The sequence below is a fragment of the Onychostoma macrolepis genome, chromosome 19, assembly GCF_012432095.1.
Source record: "Onychostoma macrolepis isolate SWU-2019 chromosome 19, ASM1243209v1, whole genome shotgun sequence".
Lineage (NCBI taxonomy): Eukaryota > Metazoa > Chordata > Actinopteri > Cypriniformes > Cyprinidae > Onychostoma > Onychostoma macrolepis.
Window position 1 is genome coordinate 11,326,028 of NC_081173.1, and position 22,910 is coordinate 11,348,937.

Consider the following 22,910-nt stretch of genomic DNA (forward strand, 5'->3'; position numbering starts at 1 on the left):
TTATTTGTTTTGTTGCTATTTTGCTAAAGTTTGTAATCTTGTGTTTGACCTTGTAGCTGGTTGGTTTGGTTCATGTTCTATAACTCTTTAACAAAGGCTTTTTAAAAATATCCTTATGTGAAAAATGAAATTTTGGGAACCAAGGCCATTCTTTCTCTCTCGTTTCATACAAACTCAATTGGCACCATCTTGCTTTTCAGTTATCAATTGTAGTAAAAAAAATTACCTGAGACGACTTCGATACTTCTGTTACTGTAGTGTTTAGGCTGGTTGTTTTGTGTTTTAATGGACTGTTCTTTTCTTAGCATAATAACAGAATTTACATGTAGTCAGTCATTATTCCAAAATAACACATTTGATCACATAATTGACAAAAATAAAGATTTTTAAGGCATAAATAACCACATTTTCAGTGAGATGTTTATTCCTTAATGTGTGATGTTTTATTCGTAATATATTTAATAACATATTTTCTACCTCATCTAAACTGCACAAGGCATGTTGAAGAAATGAGGTGCAGCCGTTTTCACATTCCTATGGTCTGATATGACATCCCACCACACCCTCTGTACAATCACAAAGGAAGCAGGCCAGCAGAAATAGTTCACAACAGTACACAATGCACCACTCGCCGCTCAAATCAACTCAGAGTTACGACACGCAGGGACTAGATCTTAATGTGGCAGAGAATTTTCTCTGCTGGTGTTTAAATTCTCCACTAACATGCATTTCTTTCTCTCAAACTCTGAAACAGTCACGCTGATTGTTACACTCTAGGGAGAGAATGGGTTGCATAGTTACAAAGAATGACTACATTTGCCCCAGTATTGTCCTGTTTTCTAATTCACCCTCTGGCTCATACAGATGCAGACACATTACATACTATAGAGAACTTGAAATGAACAAAACTGAGCCATGCTGCAAGATAATTGGTTTTCCAAGGAAATGCACTGGTGTACAGCAAGGTTCCTGAGTGAAACAGTATCCATGGGTCTGTCTGTATGAGTGTAATAGTGTTTTGAGTGAGTTACATAATGAATCAGATACTGTAGATTCATGAATCCAAAGAGCACACAAAACTGGAAATATGTTTATGAACATGTCTTTCCTTTTCGTATATATCTCTGGACTGCCATTTAAAGGGACAGTGCGTCCAAATTCACAGAATTATTTTCAGTTCAACTATTCCTTAACTGGTGAATCTGTATTTGTGAGCGTGCATGACTAGGTGAACATTTGGCTAGACTGCTGTGTGACTCTGATGAAGGTCGTCCTGCGGCTCAGTTCTTTGAGTTTGGCAGCTCCTACATATGTGCAGGTGGACCGCAGGCCGCCCAAGATGTCCCTGATGGTGTTTTCCACGTCACCTTTGTAGGGCACCTGGATCGTCCTGCCCTCTGATGCCCTGAAATCACATAAACAGATGTACTGTACATAAGATGCTCTACAATATCACAGTTATTTTCTAGTAAAAAAACAAACAAAATAAATAGCCATAAATATGCCGTATGAAAAAAATCCTCACCTGTACTCTGCTATCCCTCCGACATACTTCTTCATGGCGGTGTCTGAACTCATCCCGTAAAACAGCTTGAACTTCTTGCCTTCTTTTTCAATGATTTCACCAGCACACTGATCGTGCCCCGCTAACATTCCTCCCAGCATGACAAAATCTGCCCCAGCACCTAATTTAACATTTATTATTAGATACAATAATGCTTTTTACCTAGTTGGGCAACAATATTATCTGAATTACAGTATATGAATTATAATGTCTATTATTAATATCTGAATTCACCAAAAGCTTTAGCAACATCCCCGGGGCAACTGCAGCCTCCGTCCTAGAAGAAAGAAAAAGAAAAAGCTTTACTACAAACTCTTACAGCTATATAAAGTCATATAAAATGCAGCGCAGTTGCAAAGCACTCCTATAGCTCAGTTGGTAAAGTATGGATTCAGTGTAAGTTGCTTTTGGGTTTAAATAAAATGTTAAACTTATTAAAAAAAAGAATTGGTTTCCAGTTATAAATAAATTCACTCTTAGAAAGTTTCTTCAAGATTGCTACCAGAACTGCCAAACTTGGGAATGACAAATAAGCTCAGGTGTCTCATTAAATAAACACACTACTTTAAGAGTGTTTTGTTTTTAAATAAAATAAGGAATGACATTTTTGTATGGCAAAACCCAAAAACAACTTTTCAGCTTTTACAGCCTTCTTGTTTAGAATTGCACTCTTGCAAAATATTCCAACTCAAACTTGTTTTTTGTTTTGCTTTTTTGAAAGAGTCTAAAAGAGTTGTCAAAAGCTTACTGGTGGTTAGCTTTTTGCTTCTGGAGATTTTATTTAGGCTTCAAAATTAATGAACGTTGTGTTCATTTGTGAAGATTATCATGATGAACAAAGCATGTAAGAAGCATAAACGTTTGTTGGACACAGAGCTTGTTTTCCGCAAAAATTCCAAAGCCAATGGAAAAATCCTATTGGTTTTTGTCAAGGGAACCTCCAGGCTGGCCTACAAAAATACATCATCACAGCAACAGTTTGTTCTAAAAAAAAAATATGCACCAACTGGTGTTAATGAAGCCTTTTAGTCTTTCTGAAGGGGCACATAAAACTGAAAAGGAAGGGAATCGCTGGAATTGAATTGAGAATGCTGCCCTCTTGTGGTAATGTGATGGCATTGGTTTGTAGGTTTCCTGTCGGTCTATGTATTGCATTACAACATGCTAACAATGAGAGCCATTTACAGAGACTCACAGAGATGATGTGTCCTTTCAGTCCATGGGCCGAGTCGGCACACTCGATAACAGCGCTCAGCTGAGGATAGCCCACACCGGTCTTAATGCGTGTGGTGCACACAGAACCTGAAGATCAGTGTTTTCAAACATCATAAACAAGTTACAGATTACGTAATAATATGTCATTTAATTTAAAAGTCAATTGTATTCAATGCATATGTGTGACAGTGTAGGCAAATCTAATCTGATACCTGGTCCAATGCCCACTTTAATAATATCAGCTCCAGACAGAATTAGTTCCTCCACCATCTCCCCTGTCACCACATTTCCCGCCTAAATGCCCAAGATTGTTTTATATGGCATTTGTAAGTCAATATTTTCTCATTATATTGATAAGGCATTTGTTATGTTTTGTTTGGGCAAAAATCTCACCATGATGGTGTGCTTTGGGAACCTTTCCCGAACTCTTTTTACAAACTCCACAAAGTGTTCAGAGTAGCCATTGGCCACGTCCAGGCAAATGTACTGGATGAGCGGAATGGCCTCCAGGATGCTGCACAGTTTCTCCAGATCCGCCGCTCCACTGCCCGAACTGGCCGCCACATGCTGAGGATGAGAGGAAAGATGCATTAGGCTTCAGTGATTCAAATGAGCTGTCTGTAAAGCTTTTGTATGATTTATATTACTCCAGTTGCATTGCATAATTTGCTGTCATTCTATTCTGATAAAAAAGGCATTTTAAATGGGAAAATCAAGTGGCGTAATTGTATTAAATGTGTGTTAATCATTGTACTCTCGATAATGGCGGCAGATTGTCCTGAAAGAGAACATTTCACAAGGACTATTTTAACAATGTCCTTACTACCTTTCTGGGCCTTGAACGTTGCTGTCTATGGAGGGTCAGAAAGCTCTTGGATTTCATCAAAAATATCTTAATTTGTGTTCCTAAGATCTTACGAAGTAAGAAGGTCTTAAGGTTTTGGAACGACATGAGGGTGAGACAGACAGAAATGTTCATTTTTGGGTGAACTATCTCTTTAATGTGATTGCTATGGCATTGCTAGGGTTGCAGTTGATAGAGTAGCTAGTTCTGTGTGGTTTATAATATGTTGTTGCTGTGTGGTTTTTTGATGGACTGTACCACTTAATTAAACAGATTTTGATTAAGAAAGGCAAGAAAGCCATTTTTGCCCATTCACCTCAAGGCATTCTGGATGACTGGCTGCAAAAGTCTTCCACTCCTCCAGGGAGTAGTGCTTCTGGATGGCTGTGAAGAGAGTGTGCTGAAAGACAGAGCAGAGAGACGTCTGAGAGGACAGCGAGTGTCTGGCACTGAGACAGACAGAAATATAAGAGCCTCTTGATCCCAGTGCATGGAAACAGGACACAGCTAATTATGTTTCAGTGAGATCTTGATAATCACAGGGATGAAACATAGTAAAACAAGACTTTCCCTGGGTTGTATTGCAAAGATACAGGTGCTGTGTTTCATCAGTTACTGTGCTTTGTTTAAAGAAGCACTCACCTTGCTGAGCACCTGTGCCATCTCAAAAGTGCCGGTGGTGTCCATGTTAGCAGCGATGATCGGGATGCCATTGTACGTCTGCTTTGAGTTCCGGAATGTGAAGGTCCTCTGCAGGTCAACCTTCAAGAACGAAACATGTGAAGGAAATTACTTTCCAAACATACAACAATGCAGTACATGTGACAGTCTGAAAAGCCTCATTTTAATGGATAGGCTCATAATCAACCCAAACATCCTGTGTTCTTGTCCCTGAAACCCATCCAAACTGCACTCAAATATATTACCACTAAAATTCTAATATATTTAGACCCATTAAGCTGACACATATGCACTGTAACAACTGAACGGGAGTCATTCTCCATGTCTAGTTGATATTAAATGCAATTTTCTTAGCCAATAACAATTATTTTTATGTTTAACCAACTTATATAGCAATATCAACCAATATATAGAAGATTTTTAATTTAATGCTGTAGAAACAATTATAATATGCTATTTTATATATATATATATATATATATATATATATATATATATATATATATATATATATATATATATATATATATATATATATATTCTTTTTTTTTCCTGAATCATCTAAAAGCTTGAATAACTACAAGTCTCAGGTGTCCTCAGAATTTGAATTCTTACATAATGTGAATTTACAGATTGTAAAAATAACTTTTTGAGTTTTTTTTTTTTTCTCTGTTTCTTTAAAGGCAAATGCCCTTTCTAGAAGGGGTCTGTGCCATAGATATCAATTCTTAAAAATCGGAAAGATGTTAGTATAACAGCTTGTAAACAATGTCACGTCACATTCTGAGCGCACACACATATGGCCGTGTGCAGAAAGATGGCTCTTTCATGTCAACCCTCTAGGTCAAGGTCAAGTTTATTTACATAGCACCTTAAAAGCAACAAGTGCTGACCAAGGTGCTGCACAGCCAAAACACCAAAAATATCAACCAACAAAAAGCATTAAGACATATAAAATTTTAAATCATTAAATAAGTAATACAAACATCACCAAACAAAATAAAAAAATAACAAAAAGGTGTTTTCAAGTTAAGCAAAAGCCTGAGAAAAAAAAAAATTAGTATAATAAAAGTATAAAGTATAAAATTAGTATAATAATACACACAAGGTTATGTCAAAACCCAAAGTTCACATAAGCATAATTGGTTATGTCTGTAAACGTAAACAGAAAGGTCTTCTTGGACATGGCGACAACACATGTACTAATAGAACTCAACCAGGCCCTGCCCCCTATTATTTATTTGCTTATGCCTTGGGTGGTAATTATTTAAATTAGGAATATTGTAACATGTACTGTATGTTCCCAGAGGAAAACTTTAACTGATGCCTAATCAAGGTCTTTGAGGGGGAGTTCAGAAATAGTGCTTAGTGATATAAAAAACTCCCTTTGGAGTGAACTTTGCAGGTCTTTTTCATGCACAAACAGCAACATTACACACTAAAGGAAGCTGAAAATGTAAAAATGCATAATAGGACCCCTATAATGTTCATTGGATATTCTGAATAAAGTGTTTATGAGACCCAAAATTCAGATTAAAATAGGAATATTCCAGCTGTTTCATTAAAGTGGAGTACTGACTTAATCTGGTCATGCCAATAACCTTTTTTTTTTTTAGTTTTGGATCAGTAACATTTATTTACTTGCCTATTTATTTTAAGTGAATGTAATTAATATTTTTATTCAACCAGGATATTAGATTGACAGTTATAATATTACAAAAAATGTCTGTTTCAAATAAATGCTGTTCATTTGAGCTTTCTATTCATAAAATAATCATTAAAAAAAATGGAAGACTGGAATAATGGCTGCTGAAAATTCACCTTTGCCATCACAAGAATAAATGACATGTTTCAAAATATATTAAAATATCTATTTTCTATTTTAAATTATAATGACATTTCACAATATTACCGTTTTTACTGTATTTTGATCAAATAAATGCACCCTTGGTGAGCATTAGAGGCTTATTTAAAAAACATGCTAGTATATATAATGTACTGTATATGTAATCAGAATATAGCCAAATTCTGATTAATATCATCATCCACAGCTGAGACATTGTGATGGGCTTAAGTGAATTTGTGCTGAATCATTTATAGGTTCGTCTGAGAGAGAGAAAAAAAACTGTTGCAACCTGATATGCACAGACGCTCTCAGGTTCTCCGAATCAGTTCTCAGTCATTTCCAGTTCCAGTAACTGCTGCAGTCACATCAGTTACACAACACTGACCTATGAATAACCGTCCTACTGCTATATTACTGCTGTTGTGCCACAGGGAACAAATTCACTGTTTTCCTATTTGAAGAGACATATTACAAATATTGCAGTCATAAAATGTGGATCCTCTTGCTTATTGCTTGTGTTTGAGGCTAGGTCAGTGATTGATTACTGCAGGTTATACGGTAAAGAGGCCCTCAGCTGCTGTTCTATTTCAATGAGCCTGTATATAATCACAGCCACCGTTACGACCATTATAGTGACAGCCATCAGATTAGCCAGCTGCAGCAAGATCTGACCAGCACTTTACGTCATCCTGCAGTGAAAATGCAGTGCAAACCTCTTCTGAATTCATCAGTAGAAACCAACAGGCAAACATAAACAGATCATAGATGGAAAACACATGGATTCGGCTTTAAGACTGGAAACTTAACCGGAAAAAGATGTCTAAGTGAATAATACAGTAATAACAGGCTTACAAACCTTATCACAGTTCAGCAAAGGTGTTCATCAGCCAGATTTCTGGAAGAGGGTTTTCCATACAGATCATCATGTAAGTGTATGTTTTGGTCCCATTATGAGTTGTGGGTGGGCCAAGTGTGACCAAGAGCAACACCACAGTGGAATCTGCTTCTATTGATTATGTAGGCACGCGTCAGGCCTATTTTTAAACATGTTTTCAAAGCACAAGCTCTCAGGTTGCTTTTCCTTTGCCTGGTCAGTCGACCCTGAAAACCACTGGGCATGTTTCAAAACACATCAACACCAGAAAATAAAGAGAAGCCAACACATACTGGCATCTGTTGATCGAGCTTGATAAACGGTCACTGGTTGAAGCTTAAACACTGGCCCCATAAATCCAGCTCTGTCAGACGGACTTCATCAAGGTCACCCTGATTTTCACTTTCATTGTTTGCCCCACACACACACACACTTTTTTGAACTGGTTTGCTATCCTTGTGGGGACTCTCCATAGGCGTAATTCTTTTTCTACTGTACAGACCGTATATTCTATTGCCCTACACCAACCCTACACCTAAACATACCCCTTACAGGAAACCTTCTGCATTTTTAGATTTTCAAAAAACTTAATTCTGTGTGATTTATTAGCTTGTTTACCCGTGGGGACCTCAATTTAGGTCCCCACCGTGACACGAGTCCCCATGAGTCTGTTTGTATTCAGGTTTAAGTCCCCACCTGAATAGAAAAACAGGTACACACACACACACACACACACACACACAGACAGACAGCTCCCTTGGTACTCATTTTAAGTGAATTGTTCAGGTATAACAAGACAAGGGCAGTGACAGATTTCTTTTAATACAGATGCAAGATGTTCTTACCTCAGACCTGCTCTTCAGACTGCTCCTCTTTGGTCTGAAAAGGACATCTTTGAAGTCCAGTTTGAGGTCAGCATCCACCCGGGGCATAGTGACGGTCCTGAGAGCGGATGTGAATCTCCTGAGCCGGGCTGGTGCAGTTGCTGATCCAGAGCTCCAGGCACCAAACCCGAATCTGCAGAAGAACAGCGTATTTATAGTGTAGAAAGGGCCGTCAATGCCCAGGCCCCCATGGCTTTATTTGGCAAGGCCTGTACGCTCTCTCCTTCCCTCTCTCTCCTCTCTCTCCTTCCCCCCTCCGCTTGCATTCAGTCTGGAGTGGCAGCAGCAGCAGTGAAAAAAAGTGTTTCCTGTGTGGCTGTCTGACACATATAAACACACACACACAAGCAAGCGCAGTGACTGCAGCTCAGCTCAGCACTGCAGTATGTGCACAGAGCTCCTGCTGTCCAGCTGGGGTATTGCTCCTCTGAATCAATGAGTGATCTCATGGGAAATGAGAGGGAGGGACATGAAGATACAGTGTCTTATTTACCCTTCCCTTTTTATTGTTGTCTAATACAGAAATCATGGGTTTGAAAAAGTATAATGATTGCTGTTATAATCCACAGGGGACACTTAAATATAATTGTATATGTGACCCTGGACCACAAAACCTTAAGTCGCCAATAGCGAAAATACACTGTATGGGTCAAAATTATAGATTTTTCTTTTATGCCAAAAATCATTAGTATTAAGTAAAGATCATATTTCATGAAGATATTTTGTAAATTTACTACTGTAAATATATCAAAACATCGTTTTTGATTAGTAATATGCATTGCTAAGAATTCATTTGGACAATTTTTCTCAATATTTTGATTTTTTTTGCACCCTCGGATTACAGATTTTCAAATAGTTGTATCTCGGTCAAATATTTTCCTATCATAACAAACCATACATCAATGGAAAGCTATTTATTCAGCTTGTTTACCCGTGGGGACCTCAATTTAGGTCCCCACCGTGACACGAGTCCCCATGAGTCTGTTTGTATTCAGGTTTAAGTCCCCACCTGAATAGAAAAACAGGTACACACACACACACACACACACACACACACACACACACACACACACACAGACAGACAGCTCCCTTGGTACTCATTTTAAGTGAATTGTTCAGGTATAACAAGACAAGGGCAGTGACAGATTTCTTTTAATACAGATGCAAGATGTTCTTACCTCAGACCTGCTCTTCAGACTGCTCCTCTTTGGTCTGAAAAGGACATCTTTGAAGTCCAGTTTGAGGTCAGCATCCACCCGGGGCATAGTATTCAGCTTTCAGATTATGTATAAAACTCAATTTTGAAAAATTGACACTTAAGACTGGTTTTGTGGTGCAGGGTCACATATAATATATTCGATGATGGCAAATCCCTGTATGGAGATGTACAAGAATTTCAAGAAGTTCGTCAATTTTTTTTTACTAAGCTCCATCTACAGCTTTATTACGCACAATGTCACATGCGCATTGTAATTACAAGTAATTACTCAGTGCCTATTGTTTATATTCATTAACTTACAAGTTTCATTGGCAACCAGTTTAATTGACATTTTATTCCACTGTATATGTGCATGTGGCTTACAATAACCCTGTCAACTTTCAAAAAATAAAAAAAAAATAAGATTAATAATGAATATATAAATATATTAATGAAAAATTATATATGACTATATTTTTGCAATTTATATAATAAATCTTATAAGTTTGCTTAAGACAAACTTTACATTGACATTACACTTCAATTTATTGTTCCAAGGTTGTTCCCAAGCTATCAAACATGCAATGCTTGAAATGAAGTAATGAAAATCCCCAAATGAGCAATCTGGAACTGATATTTGCTTCTGATGTGCCATTCAGTTGGTCACTTTTATTGAGCAATTAAATTCTATACAATAAAAAATGTATACAAAACAAGTGAATTACAAAATTCAGGCATGTGATCAGAGAAGGACAACAATCAAGGAAAATGTAGAAATATATTACTATTGCAATAACACTGAACTGCAAAATTTTTAAAACCTTAGTATTTAATAATAAAACAATTTTTTACAGAACAACATTAAAATTACAATAATAATATATATGTCTGTTTTGATTTCAGTTCTCGTTAAAAATTTGGGAAGATGGTTGTTACGCGTTGTGTTTTCAAATGCACAGACATGGAGTTTAAATGGAGCAGTATGCCGATTCACCAACACCGATTCAGTACATCAGAGTATGTATAATTAAATCTAAAACTTTGAGATTTGATAAATCACACCAACTGGGGAGTAACATTGTTTCATATACTCACCATTGCCCATTTTTACTCTCATTTGGTGCTTGACTGAGATGCTCAGGGCTTTCCACACACAACTACTAGGTTGGGAGTAATCCATGCATACAGATGCATGAAAGCATTTGAAAACAAAGTATTTCACAGTTTATTCAGTAATTGTTTCATGGGTGCGCCTGCCCATTAGCTCCTGCAAGATAATGGTAAACAAACTTGGCTTGTTGTACTTGAGGGAGGCTCAAACCTGAGGCACAGCTCGAGCTCTGAGTAAGAGCCCCCCTCTATGGATGTACGCTGTGGAGGAGGAAAAGAACAGAAAGAAATGGAGGCGAAGGGAGGCCAGAAGTATTGTTGCTGAGACGGAGCAGCGACTGCTGCTTATTTACACTCGCAGCAATGATTGACAGGACTGAAAAATTAGGCTCCTCCCAAACCTATGTTTGGAACTTCATTTAAAGCCATTCAAATGTGTCATAATTTTCAAGTAGGAAAATATGAGGGGAGGAATCACATCCCTGAGAATCTCATTAAAATCTACAAAATGGTTAAAGGCTTTAGGCCACCTCATCCAGCTTGAGGGTCCAGGCATCAGCGGGTGTGAAAGGCAGATCAGGCAGCAGAACAATCAGACCTGTCTGCAGAGGAGCCCATTTCAAAGGTTCAGGGTTCCCCAACAAAGTCACCTGAACAGAGATGCAACGTATTTCACTGATATCTTACCAAAAAATAACATATTATTTCTAAATGATGAATTGAAATATTTACCACTGTGTTGTTGGAGGTTTTAGGCGTTAAAAGCTTAAACGAGTTCTGCATGGGGTTGGAGGTCAAGATTGCATACACAGTGCTGCTTTTTGACGTATACCTGGAATTGAAGGAAAATTTAAAACACTAAAATTAATGGGGCGTTCACAGCTTTATTATATCTACACAACATGCTAACTAGAAATAAACTAAGACTGCAGAAACAAGCAGAGAATGAAGCAAAACTAGCTCACAAGAAACCCGGCTCGACAGATCGAGAAATATGACTCATCATATATGACAATTAAATGATCATATAAACATGTCACAGTTTCAGGGTAAAACTGTGTGTTCACTCTAGATTACGTGAGAATAAGTAACCATAAGTCTTTGAAATGCCAGTACAGTGAATGGGCTCTTACAATTGGCCTTAAAGTCTTTATTTTAAAGGGATAGTTCACCCAAAAATGAAAATTTGATGTTTATCTACTTAACCCCAGGGCATCCAAGATGTACGTGACTTTGTTTCTTCAGCAGAACACAAACAAAGATTTTTAACTCAAACCGTTGCAGTCTGCCAGTCCTATAATGTCAGTCAGTGGTACCCACGGCTTTGAGAGAGAAAAAAAAAACAAATTAAACCCTGCAGCTCGTGACGATACAGACACGAAACGATCGGCTTTGAGAGAGAAAAAAAACATACACAGACAAAACCAAATTAAACCCTGTGGCTCGAGACGATACATTGAGGTCTTTAGACACGGAACTGAACTGGATTTTTCTCTCTCAAAGCTGTGGGTACCATTGACTGGCATTATATGACTGACAGACAGCAACGGTTTGAGTTAAAAATCTTTGTTTGGGTTCTACTGAAGAAACAAAGTCACCTACATCTTGGATGCCCTTGGGGTATGTAGATAAACATCAAATTTTAATTTTAAACTATCCCTTTACGCAGAGGCTCATGAATCCTCAACTATAATTTTCTCACATGGCTCCTGTTATACTCATCATGGTCTCTAGGTGACACTTTTTCACTGCAACCACAACTGGATTTTCTGAAGGTTTTTCGAAGGAACTGTAAGGCACAGACAGATAAGAGGAAGTTTAAAAACATCAACACACCAGACGGGAACAGTAGCATTCTCAGCCTGAACTCTCCAAGGCTTAGTTGCATAGATGGCTTCACCATTGACCTTCAGCCAGGCTCCAATCCCTCTGAGACGTTCCTCAAAGACAGGTGCAATCAGGCCGTCTGATGTTGGCCCCACATTTAACAGGTAATTCCCTCCTAATGCCACGACGTAGACCATGTCCTGTGGTCACAATATATAACAGTCATTAGGCACCATATGAACTTGCATAAGCTTTTGTGTCCATGTTTCATTCATATATATTACATTATTTACAACACAAGAACTTTTGTCTGTTAGCAACACATCTCACCTTTATAATGGATGGTAGATCCATCAGTTAAACAGCTTCATATTTCGGCGATACCCCATGATATTGTGTCCACTGACTGGCATTTCTCCCACTTGTGATTGGGCAGTTCTCCAGGAGTGAACTTATCAGCACAGTTGTAATAACCTCCATGTTTACAGTAACAGCCTAACCCCCATCTGTCATTGGTCACCACCACATCCTGTAAAGAGTGAAATAATGCAGGCATTATGATCTGAATTACAATTTGAGACACCGTTTTAAAATAAGAACAACATGATGCATGATCTCACTTTGACCGGACTGTCGTTGTAGAGCCAGGCTAGGAATCCTGTAGAGTTCCAATAAGTGTCAGGTGCTTCCCAGTCCCCATCTGACCAAATCAAGTCCGGCTTGTACCTGAATCATCAAAAACATCACCAGTTAACTTCCATAAATGTCACACCATATATGTAGACTGTAAAGGTTGATCTTTGCACAGACAAACAACAGACAAACAGACTTATATCATAAATGCTCTTCGCTCGCCACCCCTGTATCATCACATGACTGATGCAAATTTACCTGTTGACCAGATCGTAGAGCTCTGGCATGGCTTTTTTTTCAACAAACTCCTGGGTCTTGAAACCAGACTGCTTGTCACTCAGGTAGATGGGATTGAACCATTCATACAGCGAGTGGTAGAGTCCATAATGTAGTGATCTAATATAAGAAATGCAACATTTTTGTATAAAATTCAGGAAAAAAAGGTATGCAAAGCCAAACTGAGATATCCACCTTATTGAAACGTAAGAGCAGGCATGGCCTTGTTTAATTTGAATATGCAGGACTTTCTGTGCTTCCACTTATTTTAGCTGTACAAAAACTGTTCACTGCTTGATGTTGCAAATTAGTATTTATCATATTTTATTTTATTAATGGAATCAAAATTTGCACACAGTTTAACCGCACTTTGTTATTCTAGTTATTTACCTAAAGACTGCAACAAAAAACCTCTTTAAAGACAAACCTACTGTGAGTGACGATGTTGTTGATCCATGGTATATACTTTTGTTAAAGCCATCAGCCCACATAATGTCAACTTATTTTTTAAATAATAATGTTAAACAGCAGAATTATCTGTACATGCACGTGGTTGTTTGTGTTGTGCAATAAATATAGAAATATATCAGTATTACACCTGCAATGATTTTATTAGTAAGTTCAAGGAAGGGTTTTCTCTGTAATGTTGTTTCTGTAAACAAGAGTCAGAAACAATTTTATTCTTATTTTTAAGGTATATTCAAGTTTTGTTAACCATTTTGAGCTGTCACAAAATTATACAAATACCTGGTTATATGGATATAAATGCACTCCATTAAAAAAAAAAAATTATATTTTTATATATATATATATATATATATATATATATATATATATATATATATATATATTAGTATTCATAAAGTTAGTAAAACTGACATTATTTTTAATATTAGATTATTTTCCACTGATTTTTTTTATGATTCTTTCATTTCTATAAAGAACAACAGTAAAGCTAAGTCGAAATCTCTGTTATTGAATAGGCTAACTGAGGGGGGGTTCGGGTGGTTCGAACGACCCCCCCCCCCTTAAATCGTTTTTTTTTTTTTTTCATGTGATTATTGTCATCATTGTTTTAATCAATGCTTGTGACAAATATTCTGGGTTGCTGTTTCAAATTAATATGATACATTGTAGCTGGACGTATGTGTGTGTGCCGCGCATGCAGTTCAGAGAGACTTCTCACAATACACTTTTCAAAGCAACGGTGAAGAAGCATCGCCTCGAATGATGGGGGGGAGGGGGGATATCGACTTTTGTGATTGGCCAATACCGGCAGACTGGAGCCAATGGAAATGCTTCTCCTTTGGTGCGCATCTTATTCCTCTGAGAACTTCAAAGCAGACCGCTTGAGGTAAATTATCTGGAAGAATAAAGAGCTAAAAATTCAAAATGTGGAGGTTTGTTTTATAATATATGATAGACTGACAGTTAAGTAACACAACTAAGGGATCTGTATATTATCACGATTTCAAATGTTACATTGCATTTATAGTTTAATAAACAAGTAGCCTAGTATGTAGTCACTTACCATTTAGACGCAATATTGACGTTTTTGTTCTATTTCACCAACGAAAAAAGTTACAGAAGAAAAGCAACACTCAGCACGGTGTTTTGTTATTGAATGATTCATCATTTTGAACGAATCGTTTTAATGAATGACTCAATGATTCATTTATTAAGACAGTCACTTTGCCGCCACCTATTGGCGGTTTAGTTTCATGTTTAAAAGTAGGCTATCGTCGTTGTCGTTGTTGTTTTTACATTTGTTTATCTCATAATCTCATAAATTATTTATTACAGTTGTAATCTTGCAGTGTAAATTATTTAATTTGATTGATAACAGCCCTTATTATTAAAACTGAATTTGATCAAATGTAAAAATTTGACATGAAAGATAAAGCTTAAAAAGATAAAGTAGCCTAGAAATAAATAATTTTTAACCTTTAATATTAGAATGATGTACCAACTGGGGTTCCTTATGGTTTACAGCATTAGTTGAAGCTGTGAACATATTCTCCAAATTGCACCCAAGAAGATTGGAACTGATACTAAATCCATAAGTGTCAAGACAAATACAGCAACAAGCAAAGAGGCATTGACAGAGTCAAGAAATGATGATGAGAAGAATTATTATAAATATTTCAGTAAAGTTCATTAAATCTATTCTGTTGTTAGTGTGGTCTTTAAACTTATGAACTGTGTATGGACTGACAAAGGTGTTACATGAGGAAGCAATTTGACAACAATGCAGTAAATATTTTAGGTGCATCAAAAAGCGTGCTTGTTAAGATACCAGCAGACAAGCTAATCCAGCACAAATTAGTGCATAAAAGGTCACCAAAATGAAGTATTTGAACCTCATAATTAAATACAAAAGGAGGAGAAAAACTGCAAAAAGGTCCACTTTTTGAAAAAAAGAACCCCCCCTTTCAATAGGCTGGCTACGGACCTGTACTGTAATAGTTATATGATTGATTTTTTTTGTTGCAAGATGTAGGAGGTAGCCTTATGCATGTAGTATTGTGTTGTTGTGTAATTTTCCCCGGTTTTAAAAAAGGAAGTGGCTTATTTCCGGTTGAAAAGGTAATGTAGCCTTCGTTACAACTAGCATCAGTCTGCCCTACAAGCACGATACCTCTTTCTTATCGCAGCGCCCAAATCTCCAACCAGATCCCTGTGAGGTCCATTATCAACAGAATTCCAATTCCAGGAGGTCGGGGACCCCCAGTTTGTGAACCCCTCGTGGTGTTTGGATGTGAGGACCACATATCTGCGCAGAATGACAAGCATGAATATGAAGAACTCAGGAAGCATCACTGCAAACCCATATGTTAAATACATACTTTGCTCCTGAAGCTTCGAAGATATCAGCCCACTCGTCGGGATCAAAAAACTGCGCGTGGAAATCAGGTGCGAAGTCTGTGTAGCTGAATCCAAGCGGATAGTTTTTAACCATGAACAGGATGTATTCAGGTTTTAGTGCGATCTTCCAGTACCACCAGAACCACTCGCTGCCGAACGCAGGCACTGAAAACACCCCCCAATGCACGAAGATCCCAAACTTCACCTCGTCGTACCATTCAGGAATAGGTCTGAATCCAAACTGGCCCAGTCGGGCGTATATCGAGTCCCTAGAGATGATGCGCATGATATTAGACAAAGAAACAGCGATATCTGACTCCGAGTCACTTGCATGATCGATCACAACTGAGCTCCACAGATGTGAGCATGTGCACTGTGATCAGTAAAGGTGAATCTAAAGCGAGAATGTTAGTATGCACCGACTTAATTACTAAAGCGAAATTTCTGCCGACGGCAGGTTTGTATTTCCTGGTTTATCATATGCCATCCAACGTGTGACTACAACACATGACTTACCTGCAAAACCACTTCTCTCAAGGAATATGGAACCCAAAAAATTCAACATTTGCTAGGTTAATAGCACTACACTGGTGGAAAAAAAAAAAAGGTTTCGGTTCTCGTCAGCATTGTTTCCCTCCTCTGTAAATGTTTTCTTTTGTAAAAGGGGAAATGGGCGCTGTACTTACTTCAACATTTTAAAACTAAATATTTTTAATTGCCTTTTCTAAAAGAATAAAAAAGGCAATATTACTTTTGGTTAGCTGCAAAAGTATATAGTATAAAAATAATGCACATTAATAGTCTAAATAAATATAACTGTAACAACAATTCAGATCATAATTACTGCATTATTTCACTCCTTACAGGATGTGGTAACCTAAACCTTTGCAACTAAAAAAAAAAAAAATCAGTTCAATGTTTTTAGTTTCGTGATGTTTCATAACATACATTTCTGCAACAGATAGTACCAAAGACTATATAGAATTAAAGAGACTTTGATAGTTACTCATAACACTAATTCAATCAAGCAAATGAAATGAGACCACTAAATTGGTCCCTTAAAAGTGTTTAAGGCAGATCACTTAAAAATGAATTGAAAAAATATATAATCCATAATTAGCCACTGCAAATTTGTACTAAACTCAAACATAATGTTTGCATCTTTACATTTTTATTCCACCAAATATTTATCAGTATTTTCTATTCCACAAATAATAAGTAAAAGTGTTTTGCAACAAAAAATTGCTTTGCAACTTTCTGCTTATCATCCTGTCCAGCAGTAATAGCACTCGCCTCCGCTTCATCTCCTTCCACCATTAACACGGGCCAGTCAGTCTCATTAATTTGTTTTAGACAAATACTTAAATGTCATTAGCATCCGTTGAAATGGTGTTTCAGTTTAAGCAATGTTTCCGAGGTATTTCTTAAGCAATGTTATATGAAAAGTTATGAAAAAGCATAAAATAAAAAATCTTAAAAATCACAATTGGTTCTGATGTTTCATTCAGTTGGTCAGTTTTATTGTGCAATCAAATACAATAAAAAAAAAATTGATTTATACAAATCTTTCTTAAAATCATTACAATTTATTCAAATCTACAAAATGGTTTTAAAGGCTTTAGGCCACCTCATCCAGCTTGAGGGTCCAGGCATCAGTGGGTGTGAAAGGCAGATCAGGCAGCAGAACAATCAGACCTGTCTGCAGAGAAGCCCATTTCAAAGGCTCAGGGTTCCCCAACAAAGTCACCTGAACAGAGATGAAATGTATTTTTATTGCATTAAAAAAAAAACATTTTATTCCTAAATTCTGATGAATTTATAAATATTTACCACTGTGTTGTGGGAGGCTTTGGGGGCAGAAAGTATCAAGGAGTTCTGCATGGGATTGGAGGTGAAGATCGCATACACAGTGCTGCTTTTTGATGTATACCTGGAATTGAAGAAAAATTTAAAACACTAACATTTTTGAGTGTGCTAACTAAGACTCCAGGAACAGGAAGAGAAAGAAGCAAGATGATTGACTCAGCTTACAGGAATCCAGGCTGCTTAAAAAAAAAAAAAAAAAAAAAAACAGACCTAGAAGTACTCAAATATTTTATGCCAACCATATGATCAGTTTATGTGAAGTATTTTTAGGGCAAAGTTGTGTGTTCACATCTACAGGGGCAAGTACCTAGTAGTTCAGCTTCTGAAGGTTTTTCAAAAGGAACTGTAAGGCACAGACAGATAAGAGGAAGTTTAAAAACATCAACACACCAGACGGGAACAGTAGCATTCTCAGCCTGAACTCTCCAAGGCTTAGTTGCATAGATGGCTTCACCATTGACCTTCAGCCAGGCTCCAATCCCTCTGAGACGTTCCTCAAAGACAGGTGCAATCAGGCCGTCTGATGTTGGCCCCACATTTAACAGGTAATTCCCTCCTAATGCCACGACGTAGACCATGTCCTGTGGTCACAATATATAACAGTCATTAGGCACCATATGAACTTGCATAAGCTTTTGTGTCCATATGTTTCATTCATATATATTACATTATTTACAACACAAGAACTTTTGTCTGTTAGCAACACATCTCACCTTTATAATGGATGGTAGATCCATCAGTTCGCTTAGCTTCATATTTCGGCGATACCCCCATGATATTGTGTCCACTGACTGGCATTTCTCCCACTTGTGATTGGGCAGTTCTCCAGGAGTGAACTTATCAGCACAGTTGTAATAACCTCCATGTTTACAGTAACAGCCTAACCCCCATCTGTCATTGGTCACCACCACATCCTGTAAAGAGTGAAATAATGCAGGAATTATGATCTGAATAACAATTTGAGACACCGTTTTAAAATAAGAACAACATGATGCATGATCTCACTTTGACCGGACTGTCGTTGTAGAGCCAGGCTAGGAATCCTGTAGAGTTCCAATAAGTGTCAGGTGCTTCCCAGTCCCCATCTGACCAAAGCAAGTCCGGCTTGTACCTGAATCATCAAAAACATCACCAGTTAACTTCCATAAATGTCACACCATATATGTAGACTGTAAAGGTTGATCTTTGCACAGACAAACAACAGACAAACAGACTTGTATCATAAATGCTCTTTGCTCTCCACCCCTGTATCATCACATGACTGATGCAAATTTACCTGTTGATCAGTTCGTAGAGCTCTGGCATGGCTTTTTTTTCAACATAATCCCGGGTCTTGAAACCAGACTGCTTGTCGCTCAGGTAGATGGGATTGAACCATTCATACAGCGAGTTGTAGAGTCCATAATGCAGAGACCTAATACAAAAAGTTCAAACTAGTTACTATAAAGATATTAAACATTTCCACTGTTACTGTCAACGAATGATAGTTCACTGAACATTTACAGTTCAAGAAGAAAAAAAAAACTACTCACTAAGCCTCACTAATACATAATGTAGCTTTTAGAACAAGGCAAGGATTTACTGACATTGATTTACTGACATTAGCGATGAAAAGGTGTTGACAGTTGTTTTTGCAGTTAACCTCGTATTTGTTGTTTTCCTTTCAAACGCAAAATTTATGGGAGTTTTTAAATTTATCATGCAGTGTGATTTACTTTTTTTTTGCGGCAGGTATTCGTGCCATTATTTAATGCCAAAAGCGTACTCTTCTTGTTTTTAGTAGACCCGCATGCCAGGCTATCATTGGCTCTGCTTGTTTGCGCTCTCACGCTAATTTGCCCTGTTTAGTAAATGTGGCCAATACCTCTTTCTTATCGCAGCGCCCAAATCTCCAACCAGATCCCTGTGAGGTCCATTATCAACAGCATTCCAATTCCAGGAGTATGGGGACCCCCAGTTTGTGAACCCCTCGTGGTGTTTGTTTGTGAGGACCACATATCTGAATGGAGAATGACAAGCAAAAGCATAAATATATAGAACTCAAGAACCATCACCGCAACACCTATCTACATACTTTGCTCCTGAAGCTTCGAAGATATCAGCCCACTCGTCGGGATCAAAAAACTGCGCGTGGAATTCAGGTGCGAAGTCTGTGTAGCTGAATCCAGGAGGGTAGTTTTTGGTCATGAACTGGATATAGCTGGGGTTTTGTGATCCTTTCCAGTACCACCAGAACCACTCGCTGCCGAACGCAGGCACTGAAAACACCCCCCAATGCACGAAGATCCCAAACTTCACCTCGTCGTACCATTCAGGAATAGGTCTGGAGTCCAAACTGGCCCAGTCGGGCGTATATCGAGTCCCGAGAGAAGATGCGCATGATATTAGACAAAGAAACAGCGATATCTGACTCTGAGTCACTTGCATGATCGATCACAACTGAGCTCCACAGATGTGAGCATGTGCACTGTGATCAGTAAAGGTGAATCTAAAGTACTAATGTCAATATGCACCGACTTCCGCACTATATATATATTTCTACCGGTGAAACAAAACCCGAAAAACCCGTTTGCATTTCCTGGTTTATCATATGACATAAAACATGTGACTACAACACATGACACAAACTACCTGCAAAACAACTCACCACAAGGGACAGGAACGGGAACAGGGGGCTGTTTCATAAAAGACGCCAAGAAAAGCGGAGATTAAAGTCCAATAACCTAACAAATCAACCGGGTCTAAAGAGGTTTCATAAACGAAAATTTAAGTTCACGCAATCTCACTAATCCGATCCTGGTTCAATGAGTCAGGATAATTTGATGTGCACGCTTATTCTTAAGCCCGGATCAAGAATCAAATCGATCCGCCATGGCAAACAGCGAATATTTGTGCTGTTTAATGCATTTGACACATTGTGTTTTCCTCACTGCGGTCAAGCCAGCCGCACTTTTTTTTTATAGCGCGTCAAATCGTGCACTTACAGTACGGGTGCTGACAGCGGTATTATCTTTCAATTAATATTTGTTCAGAGTGATCCTGACTATCAGTGTATTAATTTTACTGTATAGTTTCACTTTCAGAGAAAATTAAAGGCAATATCACCCCAAACAACAAAATGCGTCCCAGCACTTGCACTGTGTCCCATATTCCAACACTCATAAAAAGTGTTCCTTTATAGGTTAGCTCATTCTTTCAATTGATCTGTATTCAGAGTGACCCTGACTATTACTGTATTCATTTTCAAGGCATTCTACTGTATAGTTTTGGAGAACAGAAGCGAACTGAAATTGAGCGGAAGTACGAAGTCTGACATAGTCAGGCTATGGCTTGACCGCAGTGACTAAAATACTAGCGCAATAAATCTGAATAAAATATACATTCTGCTAAAATATTTGTTGTTGGACATTAAATGTGACACATGTAATCCTACATATAACTGTATTTTTATGATTTCAGTAACTGTAAATCAAATGTAAACTGGCCAATACAGCCCTAGCTGAAATGAAGTTAAATGTGTATTCCTCTTATCAGTTAAAATGTAGTCTGACTTCTAGCATTTATTTTCATTTTTAATTCAGTGATTTTAACTTTTCATTTAGTGTTTTGAATGATTTAATGCTTTAAAGAGCAATTTTAGATTGTAATGTTTTAATGTTCTACTAATAACCATAAAAGGTACAGCTGTCATAAAACCCGAGTGAAAGGCTGCGTGACTAGAAACTGATGATCAACTGAATGTGCAAGTAGCAACTACAGTATATACAGGTGCATCTCAATAAATTAGAATGTCATGGAAAAGTTCATTTATTTTAGTAATTCAACTCAAATTGTGAAACTCGTGTATTAAATAAATTCAGTGCATACAGACTGAAGTAGTTTAAGTCTTTGGTTCTTTTAATTGTGATGATTTTGGATCACATTTAACAAAAACCCACCACTTCACTATACTCAACAAATTAGAATATGGTGACATGCCAATCAGCTAATCAACTCAAAACACCTGCAAAGGTTTCCTGAGCCTTCAAAATGGTCTCTCAGTTTGGTTCACTAGGCTACACAATCATGGGGAAGACTGCTGATCTGGCAGTTGTCCAGAAGACAATCATTGACACCCTTCACAAGGAGGGTAAGCCACAAACATTCATTGCCAAAGAAGCTGGCTGTTCACAGAGTGCTGTATTCAAGCATGTTAACAGAAAGATGAGTGGAAGGAAAAAGTGTGGAAGAAAAAGATGCACAACCAACCGAGAGAACTGCAGCCTTATGAGGATTGTCAAGCAAAATCGATTCAAGAATTTGGGTGAACTTCACAAGGAATGGACTGAGGCTGGGGTCAAGGCATCAAGAGCCACCACACACAGACGTGTCAAGGAATTTGGCTACAGTTGTCGTATTCCTCTTGTTAAGCCACTCCTGATCCACAGACAACGTCAGAGGCGTCTTACCTGGGCTAAGGAGAAGAAGAACTGGACTGTTGCCCAGTGGTCCAAAGTCCTCTTTTCAAATGAGAGCAAGTTTTGTATTTCATTTGGAAACCAAGGTCCTAGAGTCTGGAGGAAGGGTGGAGAAGCTCATAGCCCAAGTTGCTTGAAGTCCAGTGTTAAGTTTCCACAGTCTGTGATGATTTGGGGTGCAATGTCATCTGCTGGTGTTGGTCCATTGTGTTTTTTGAAAACCAAAGTCACTGCATCCGTTTACCAAGAAATTTTGGAGCACTTCATGCTTCCTTCTGCTGACCAGCTTTTTAAAGATGCTGATTTCATTTTCCAGCAGGATTTGACACCTGCCCGCACTGCCAAAAACACCAAAAGTTGGTTAAATGACCATGGTGTTGGTGTGCTTGACTGGCCAGCAAACTCACCAGACCTGAACCTCATAGAGAATCTATGGAGTATTGTCAAGAGGAAAATGAGAAACAAGAGACCAAAAAAATGCAGATGAGCTGAAGGCCACTGTCAAAGAAACCTGGGCTTCCATACCACCTCAGCAGTGCCACAAACTGATCACCTCCATGCCACGCAGAATTGAGGCAGTAATCAAAGCCCTACCAAGCATTGAGTACATATACAGTAAATGGAAAATACTTTCCAGAAGGCCAACAATTCACTAAAAATATTTTAAAAATATTATACTTAAGTATTCTAATTTGTTGAGATAGTGAATTGGTGGGTTTTTGTTAAATGTGAGCCAAAATCATCACAATTAAAAGAACCAAAGACTTAAA

The 22,910-nt window shown here is 37.8% G+C and overlaps 2 protein-coding genes and 1 pseudogene across 3 annotated transcripts; all 3 read right to left on the bottom strand.

Moving 5' to 3' along the window:
• Positions 1-398: 398 nt before the first annotated feature.
• Positions 399-8,227, bottom strand: gmpr (guanosine monophosphate reductase). Of its 2 annotated transcripts, none has more exons than XM_058752725.1 (9): positions 7,870-8,227; positions 4,266-4,385; positions 3,940-4,023; positions 3,173-3,346; positions 2,992-3,073; positions 2,760-2,866; positions 1,799-1,841; positions 1,526-1,685; positions 399-1,405 (listed from the first exon to the last, which is right to left on the bottom strand). In XM_058752725.1, the coding sequence occupies exons 1-9, from the start codon at positions 7,954-7,956 to the stop codon at positions 1,225-1,227; spliced, it is 1,038 nt and encodes a 345-aa protein (XP_058608708.1). In that variant the 5' UTR covers positions 7,957-8,227; the 3' UTR covers positions 399-1,224. The 2 variants fall into 2 exon arrangements, with proteins under 2 accessions (XP_058608708.1, XP_058608709.1); XM_058752726.1 differs by lacking the exon at positions 7,870-8,227 and adding an exon at positions 7,007-7,143.
• Positions 8,228-9,742: 1,515 nt separating this feature from the next.
• Positions 9,743-16,319, bottom strand: LOC131526173 (tissue alpha-L-fucosidase-like; annotated as a pseudogene).
• Positions 16,320-17,315: 996 nt separating this feature from the next.
• LOC131526172 (tissue alpha-L-fucosidase-like) lies at positions 17,316-20,279 on the bottom strand. Its single transcript, XM_058754324.1, has 8 exons — positions 19,758-20,279; positions 19,548-19,682; positions 18,960-19,097; positions 18,689-18,794; positions 18,397-18,597; positions 18,074-18,264; positions 17,648-17,747; positions 17,316-17,564 (listed from the first exon to the last, which is right to left on the bottom strand). The coding sequence occupies exons 1-8, from the start codon at positions 20,108-20,110 to the stop codon at positions 17,436-17,438; spliced, it is 1,353 nt and encodes a 450-aa protein (XP_058610307.1). The 5' UTR covers positions 20,111-20,279; the 3' UTR covers positions 17,316-17,435.
• Between the last annotated feature and the right edge of the window lie 2,631 nt (positions 20,280-22,910).

Excerpts from the sequence above, each read along its gene's own strand:
- gmpr (XM_058752725.1), bottom strand. The coding sequence starts at position 7,956 with ATGCCCCGGGTGGATGCTGACCTCAAACTGGACTTCAAAGATGTCCTT. Across the intron at positions 4,024-4,265 it reads TGGCACAGGTGCTCAGCAAG|CACACTCTCTTCACAGCCAT; the intron begins GTGAGTGCTTCT and ends TCTGTCTTTCAG. Across the intron at positions 1,406-1,525 it reads GGAGGGATAGCAGAGTACAG|GGCATCAGAGGGCAGGACGA; the intron begins GTGAGGATTTTT and ends ATGTGATTTCAG.
- LOC131526172 (XM_058754324.1), bottom strand. The coding sequence starts at position 20,110 with ATGCAAGTGACTCAGAGTCAGATATCGCTGTTTCTTTGTCTAATATCA. Across the intron at positions 19,098-19,547 it reads GGCGCTGCGATAAGAAAGAG|GTCTCTGCATTATGGACTCT; the intron begins GTATTGGCCACA and ends TTTTTGTATTAG. Across the intron at positions 18,795-18,959 it reads CTCTACGAACTGATCAACAG|GTACAAGCCGGACTTGCTTT; the intron begins GTAAATTTGCAT and ends TTGATGATTCAG.